Source organism: Grus americana, chromosome 15, assembly GCF_028858705.1.
Source record: "Grus americana isolate bGruAme1 chromosome 15, bGruAme1.mat, whole genome shotgun sequence".
In the NCBI taxonomy this organism is placed as follows: Eukaryota; Metazoa; Chordata; class Aves; order Gruiformes; family Gruidae; genus Grus; species Grus americana.
This window is the reverse complement of record NC_072866.1, coordinates 8,970,546-8,978,071: the sequence shown is the minus strand read 5'-3', so window position 1 is coordinate 8,978,071 and position 7,526 is coordinate 8,970,546. Positions and strand designations below refer to the sequence as shown.

At 45.9% G+C, this 7,526-nt stretch overlaps 1 protein-coding gene across 1 annotated transcript; it reads left to right on the top strand.

The window, feature by feature from the left end:
• Positions 1–1,163: 1,163 nt before the first annotated feature.
• On the top strand, positions 1,164–5,992 carry GFER (growth factor, augmenter of liver regeneration). The gene is made up of 3 exons (XM_054843482.1): positions 1,164–1,414; positions 1,755–1,966; positions 2,815–5,992. Exons 1-3 carry the CDS (start codon positions 1,208–1,210, stop codon positions 2,975–2,977), a joined length of 582 nt encoding a protein of 193 aa, XP_054699457.1. The 5' UTR covers positions 1,164–1,207; the 3' UTR covers positions 2,978–5,992.
• Positions 5,993–7,526: the final 1,534 nt, after the last annotated feature.

Sequence of the window (7,526 nt, the reverse complement as noted above, 5' to 3'; positions counted from 1 at the left end):
GATATTTTGGTCTGCCTCCACCCCAGCCATACATTTGTTTGCATTAAACAAAACAATCATATTTTTCACTTGACTTGCAGAACATAAGAGTTGAAAAGTGGAAATGGATACGTTCTAGAGTGCATTGTCCGCAGTGGGAAACTTATCCTGTCGCCTTGAAACCTCTAATGGCACAACAGTGGCAAGCCAAAAAGAAGGAAAAGAGCACGTCTGTGCTGCCCTCCGACTTTTCATCCTCTGAACCTCCGTCAAGAACTTCCCAAGGCCGCTGTGTCTCGGAGGCTGGCTGTGGGGTGCGCTTCAGGCAGTCAAACCAGTCGAAAGCTTCATCTGCCCTTTTAGCAAGGTGCCAAGCCACAGTTAATTAACCTTTCCAAGGGGTGAGAGACCCAGCTCTGAAGCTGATGCCATGCTGGACCATCGTCCAGGTTCGTTTGGAGCTGAGTCGCTGTCCTCACGTGCTTGCAAAGCCTGTAGCTCCCCCACAGTAAAAGGAGAGCTGCCGAATGTCCGCTGGAGACCCAAGAGCTGGGGGAAGGCCGAGGCTCTCCTTCAGCCCCGAGCAGTCCAGCCGCACCCAGCTGCAGGCAAGGCCTAACTTCTTCCGTCTCCCTGCCCTGGTGTAACACATGCAGATGCTCTCAGGGAGAGGCATGTAAATCCTTCCTCAGTATAGTTTTGCAAGTATGTGACAGGTGTTAGAACGCATAAAATTTGATATTGGTGTGTTCTGCTACAGGTACATGAGTTGGAATTGAGTTATATACATTTGTTTGCTCTTTAAATCACACTGTTGACAGTATCACTGTGCTGGAGATAGCGCTGAGGTGCCCTTTGCCAGCATGTAGGAGAGCTGCTCCGTGCCACAGGCTCTGCCGCACACTATATACATATACATACATACACACACACACACACGAGGTGGACAAATGCTGGCAGAAGGCTCACGTCGCTGCACCTGCTGCTGTATTGGCAAAAAACATCAGGAACGCGGGGCCGAGCCTCCTCACCCAGACCCGGGAAATGCCCCGTCCCTCATCCAGCGCCCGGCCGGCGGTATAGTGAGGCCCGGTCGAGGCCGAGGCCCCGGACCCCACGGTGCCCACCGGGCCGCGCCGCCCCCTCCCGCCTGAGGGAAACCGGGGCCAATTCAAATGGCGGCCTCCCGCGACGGCCGCCCCAGCCCGTGGTGCACCGCGGTGCCAAGATGGCGGCGCCCAGCGAGGGCCGGTCGGGTCGTGGCGCCTCGCCGTTCCCGGGCACCGAAAGCGGCCCGTTCGCCTTCCCCTTCCCCGTCCCGCACGGCGCCGCGGGCTCCGGGGCAGAGGAGCCGTCCAAGAAGCCGTGCCGAGCCTGCACGGATTTCAAGAGCTGGCTCCGGGAGCAGAGGAAGCGGGCGGCCCCCGGCGGCGGGGTGAGGCGGTGGCTTTCCCGCGGGGCTTGGGCGCGGCGGCGGGAGCCTTCCCTGTCACACCTGGGAGGGGGGAGGGGGCTGCCGTGTCCCCAGCCCCTGCAGAGCTGTGAAGTGAGCCTCCGTCTTGCCCCTTAAGTGTGACGGGGCTGTGTGTCCCCCTCCTCGGGGTGTGAAGGGGCCATGGGCAGGGTTTGCCCTCTGTGGGAGTGTGAAGGGGGCCTCCATCTTCTCCCCAGCCGGTGTGCAGAAGGGCTCTGCCGTTGTCCTCCCACTTATGTGCAGTGGGGCTGTTTCCCCACCAAGCACCGTTGTCCCCTCACAACCCTCTCTCTTGCTTCAGGACCCAACAGTTGTGGAGGAGAAAGAGCCACCGCCAGACTGTCCCCTCGACAGCGAGCAGCTGGGCCGTAACACCTGGGCATTCCTGCACACCATGGCAGCATACTATCCTGACCACCCCACTGGCACGCAGCAGAAGGAGATGAGTGAGTTCATCAACCTCTTCTCCAAGTTCTACCCCTGTGAGCACTGCGCTGAGGATCTGAGGGAAAGGTGAGTTGCTTTGTTAGGGTTGTTTTGGTGGCTGCTGCTGAAGGGGCTAGTCTGAAATGCTGGGCTGCAGCAGCTATTTGCATATCAGCAGCTCTTCCTGCAGTTGGGGTAGCTACTTGAACTGGTTTCTTCCATTATTGCATAAATCAGAGATACACTTACTCAGAAAACAAATACATTCTTTTGTGCTGTTAGGTTGTGTGCTGCCTCCAAGGCCTCCCTGAGGCGATTTCAGAATGGACTTGTTCTCAGTTATGGAATTATACTGGGACTTGAAATAATTTGGCTTTCAGGAGGCAAGTGTTCTTCTACCCCAGAAAATCGCCTTTATTAGCAACCTCAGCAGTGGAGGCAAAGACCAAAATGGGCTGTGATGTTTGATAAAGTTTTCTACTCCTGTTACTGTCAATTTGTTTCTTGAAAGTCTCAACTCCTCTTTTCTGGATGATGATCATGCAAAAAAAAAAAAAAAAAGAAACCTAATTATTGACTTAGCAGGCATCACACAGCAAAACAACTGCTCAATATTTTTCATTTATTATTCTACCTTTTTTTTTAATTCAGTGTTTTGATGAACCCAAGTATGTCTTGCTTTTTATCATAGATAAGCTGTTTGATTCCTGAGTCTTTTCCAGTTGATGAGACTAGGCACCAGGAAACCAATCCACCTGCAGCCATCAGTATCTTATAGTGGAGGTTTGGCCTCTGATAATTACTGATTTCTGGATTCTCTTTGGGACTCATCTTGCAATAACAGAAGAGGTGACTGGCTGGCTGTGTGCTATGTGCCTGCTTTAGGTATTGAAGTTGGTGACTGTATAGAAGTAACATTTGTTTCCTGTTTGCAGATTACATACAAATCAGCCTGATACTAGCAACAGAAATAACTTCTCCCAGTGGTTGTGTCGTCTTCATAATGAAGTGAACAGGAAACTGGGGAAATCTGAATTTGACTGCTCTCGTGTGGATGAACGCTGGCGAGATGGTTGGAAAGATGGTAGTTGTGATTAATCCGTAGAGACTTCTTTGGAAATCTAACAGACCAATTCAATCTGGTGTTGTGTCACTACAGAGAGGTGTGTGAGTAAATAACTGTGTGTTTGCGTGCTTGTGTGTGTGACTAATATGGCTTGTGGGAATAAAGGTAAACCAGTTATAAAAGTAAATTTGAAAATCTTATCCTAATAATATTTTGATAAATGATTACATAAATATATTACTTGAGGGATTGAGGCCTTACATGTAACACAGGAGTAGTCAGAAAACTGTGAAATTAAGTCACTGACAAACTCATGGAGACTTTTTCATTATGACATTTCCTTATTTTAGGGGCATTTGCTTATTTCTGTGACTAGAATTCGTTTTCCCTGAATGCGGTTGTAGAGGGCCGCCCTGTGGTATTTTATGTTTATCTACAGGCATTATCCTCATGTTTTAAAAACTGCATCCAATTCATTGTCACTTTTAATTTCTATTCTGATAGAGCAAATTCATGCTGTGTTTTGTGCCAAGTCTGTACCCCTTGATCTCCCTTTCCAGGATCCCCAATGCTTGTTGTCAAACTTGCATCCAGCTCCTTTGATAAAAGGCCTGAAGGCAGGTACATCTAATTTAAATACTAAAATCATGGAACACAGATCTCACTTTATTTTTGTGCTTCAACTTACCACGTAAGAGGACATTGTAGAAAGGGAAACTAAAACGACAAAAAAACCCAAACAAAACCCAACCAAACCTCATCTGATGAATGAAGTATCAACTGGGTGAAACTCAAATGTTTTAAATTGATTAAATTGGATATAGATATGGTATGATGATAAGTTCTACTGAACTACTTACTCCTAAAGCAGACAACCTCTTCATCTCTGCTGTGAACTTTTGTCAGTTGTGAATATAGCTTGAGACTGATACCTGTAATGAAGCATATTCAGCTTTGTTTAACATACAGTATTTCTGAGATGTCACTTGTGCTTTGAAATTCTTGATTGGTACTTGCTGACCTGGTTGATATTCTGGTGTTATCCCCTAGCTAAAAACCTCTCTAGAACAAAAGGAGTTTACAAGCTCCCCCACAGTGTTTGAGTCCTGCTTAAGACTGCGTTGTCAGCTTTACATAGTATTTATTGCACAGGGGACTCAAAGGAGTCCCTGGGGTAGATTCCCTCTGTAGAAACTGGTCAGAATCCATGCTGTGTCTATTTTTCCTGGTCAGCTATACTGCATCGGTGTATTGATACATAAATGTGAATTTCAGATTCAAGTGAAATAGCAGCATAAATGATTTACACCACAATGCATATAGACACATCACTCTTTATAAAGAGACAGCTTACAAGAAAAAAGTCAAAATAATTTCAAGTTCTTAAATTAGTGATATCATACTCTTACTGCATTTCTGGCTGTGAAAAGTTTGCAGGAGTTTGCACAAACCATGACAATAGTAGGCTTTTTCCTTCTGTAATGCCCGCTCAGGTTTTCTTGCCTGTTTTAGTGAGCTTCCTTATTTCACGCACTACAGTACATTTGTAAATTTAGTCTTGCTGATAGAGTGTTACCTGGAAATGTTAATTGTACTTTTATAATAAAATTAGAGTGATGACAGCTCCTATCTAAGAACTTTGATCTTCAAACCTGCATGCATGGGCTCCTTAGTGTTTAGAAAAGCAATAAGATCTTTGGAAATGCATTTTAATGTTTTATGGTGTCTTCAAGTTCTTTCAAGGTGGACCTGTTAAAACAGTACGAGACAAATTTTATGGACTGGGTATTACTGAAGTTTGTAAGTAATAACGTTCCTAAACACAAAACTGATGATAAGGTACTTCATGAAGTATGCAATCTGACTTATGACTTAAAGGTATCATTCAGGTTATTAAAAGTGCTCAGAAAATTTCCCTATTAGCATGCTGAGGTTCTCAGAACAAATCAATTCCAGCCCCATTTTGGGTTTTTTTTAGTAATAAACTCAATCCCCAAAGTGAAGCACACTGGTATGCACTAGTGTGAAGAGGACCAACAAAAAGGCTGTAGCATCCCCCCCTTTGTCAGGCCTGACCTAAATGACGCAGTTCTGTCAGGACAGCTTTAGCGGCTGGGGGTGTGGGCAGGCATTTTCTTCTGGACTTGGTTGTGTTAAAGGAGGAATTTACTGTTCTTCCTTTCCAGTCTGCCCTTGACTATTCTCTGTGACAGTTTCATCACCCATGGAGCAGATGATGATATTTCTTCCTAATTCACTTCAATGTAAATGAGCAGGTTGGTAAAAAGCCTGTCTCATCCTTTTTCATCTTCATACTGCAAATGGGCCAGGCTGGTGAGCTGCACTTAGTTGTGCAAGCACGCTTGATCTCTGCTGCCGAGTCCTGGGACCGCTGCTGTCTTGTGGGTTGGTGATAGGCAGGCGCATGGTAATCTTCTACCATACTTCAGCATCTGTCCATGCGTTAAGAGTGTAGAGAGGAAAATAAACGTGTATCCTGCTCAAAATCATGGGGAGTGGCTGTGGCAATGCAAATTTTTTGTCACCTTGTGTTGTTCAAGGAAAAGCCCCTTCTGTCAGCATATACTGTTCTGCTGTCCTGGCAGCAGTGCAGGGGTAGGGGAAGAGCCTTAAAGCTGAAGCCAGTGTCTTTAGCAAATGCTTCCTAATAATGAGGCCACCAGCTGTGGCTGCTAGGATGTTATTAGGGCAGTTTGTAACTTTGCGAAGTGGCCGCTTGGTAAAATCCATGCTTGCACTCTGTTCTCTCGTGTTTATGGCTTTGCAGAAGAGCTTTGACTTAGATGTTTCTCAGGCATATCATTATCTCTGTGGATGTGACGCTGCGGGGAGGGGGGATTTTTGTGCTGCTTATTTGTACCACATCTGAAGTTTTAATCTTATGTAAGAAATTTCTATTGAAGATACTGGTATTTGTGTACAGAAAATTGTGAATTATCTTCTAAATGCACTTGATTAAATCTAGTTTTAAAAATATCTGTATTATATTTCCTGTTGATGTGAAAATAATAAAGCAACTGAGTTCATTCTTGGCTTCCCTACTGCATGAGACCTTAGGAAGAGGCATCATATTGTGCTGGTGTGTCTAACCTTCTGTATGCCCGTATATTACTGTCTGAGCTTGATTGCTCAACTGAGGTTGTGTGATGCTGTGTGCGTATTGATCAGGCAAGGTGGGCCTGCAGCTCTTCCGTTTCTGTTGTGCTGCTGACTTGACGCAATTCTCTGTGGGCCAAGAAGCTACAAAAATGCAGTGATTTTGTACAGCAGGTCCTTCCCCATCAGATGGGAGTTTGGTTTTATGTGGGGGACCAGAGGGATTTTTTAGGGGGTTCGTGGTTTTCTTGTATGTTTCTAACAGCATTAAGGGTAGCATTACAGTTGGGAGAAGCTCAAATCTTGATGCATTTGAGCAGGATGGCAGAGGATGTTATCTACTGAAAGGCAGTGTTTGTTAACTCCACTGCACAACCATGCACACCCCATCACATTTGCCAGAAAGGAGAACCTGCTTCCTGTCAAAATGAGGAGCCCTTGCAAGACAAAGCACCGCCAGGAGCAGGCGCTGCCTAAGGAGCTTGTGGGACCTTACTCAAGAGCTGCTCCTGTGTAATAGGCACCTGGCTAATCTTTCAGCTTCACAAAGGACTTGCTGTTTCCATGGACTGGTTAGCATTCATAGATGTACTTTATTTTTCTTTTTTTTTCTTCTTTTTTTTTTTTTTTGTTCTTCCCCCCCTCAAAAGCAAAGAGCAGGGAGCCACAAGGGAATTGTCCACTTCATGAATGGGAGGCAGAGTTGCTTAAGCAAGTGACAAGTGCAGATGCTGGCAGAAGCACCGCCATACCTTTAACATTTTTTCAGGGATTAGCTGTTTCTTTGCAGTATGTTGGGTGTATACAGTCTCCTGTTTACAGTAAGATTCCCGAGAGCTGCTTTGCTTGCATGTGTCTCTTGCTCCAGCCTGTTACGGGCAGCGTGTGATATTTCTTCCTGTTGAAGTTTTACAGGCTTGCAGAGGGTCGGGTTTAGATTTTGGGTTGGGTTTTTTTGCCCCTTCCTATCAGTATTGATTTTTTCCTATTCCTGGAATGCCTGTTGAGGTTTTTTGTCTGAATGATGGAGAAGAGCTGTTCGGTATTTTGTGTAGTCAGGAATAAGCACATCAGTAGAAACTGCCAACAAGGTTGTCTGAAGTCAACTCTTGCTTTTGTAGGCTAATAGGAAATATAATAAAGCAAGTAAAGCAAACCGATAGCTAATAGCATGTAGGCAAGTCAGCACTTAGAATGTAGAGGACTGTTTGAGGGGACGGGGTCAGCATTGTGGTAAGCTGGAGCACTGACCTGCATTGGCAAGTCCCTCAGGGAAGTGTACGTGACCACCACGTGCTGATTCCAAGCTGGCTCACACAAAGCCAGTTCAGGTGTGCCTGCACCAACGCACAGTTAATTCACAGTCAAGGGAGCCGAGAGATGATGGTGGCTGGGATGCAGCATGCATCTGTTGCATGTCAGAAAACTTGCCACAACTTGCAAAACTCTGGAGCAAAGGTTGGT

What these genes read in the sequence shown, in the direction of transcription:
- GFER (XM_054843482.1), top strand. Translation starts at nt 1,208, where the DNA reads ATGGCGGCGCCCAGCGAGGGCCGGTCGGGTCGTGGCGCCTCGCCGTTC. An exon ending in GGGCGGCCCCCGGCGGCGGG is followed by an intron (nt 1,415 to 1,754) that starts GTGAGGCGGTGG and finishes CTCTTGCTTCAG; the next exon opens with GACCCAACAGTTGTGGAGGA. An exon ending in GCTGAGGATCTGAGGGAAAG is followed by an intron (nt 1,967 to 2,814) that starts GTGAGTTGCTTT and finishes TCCTGTTTGCAG; the next exon opens with ATTACATACAAATCAGCCTG.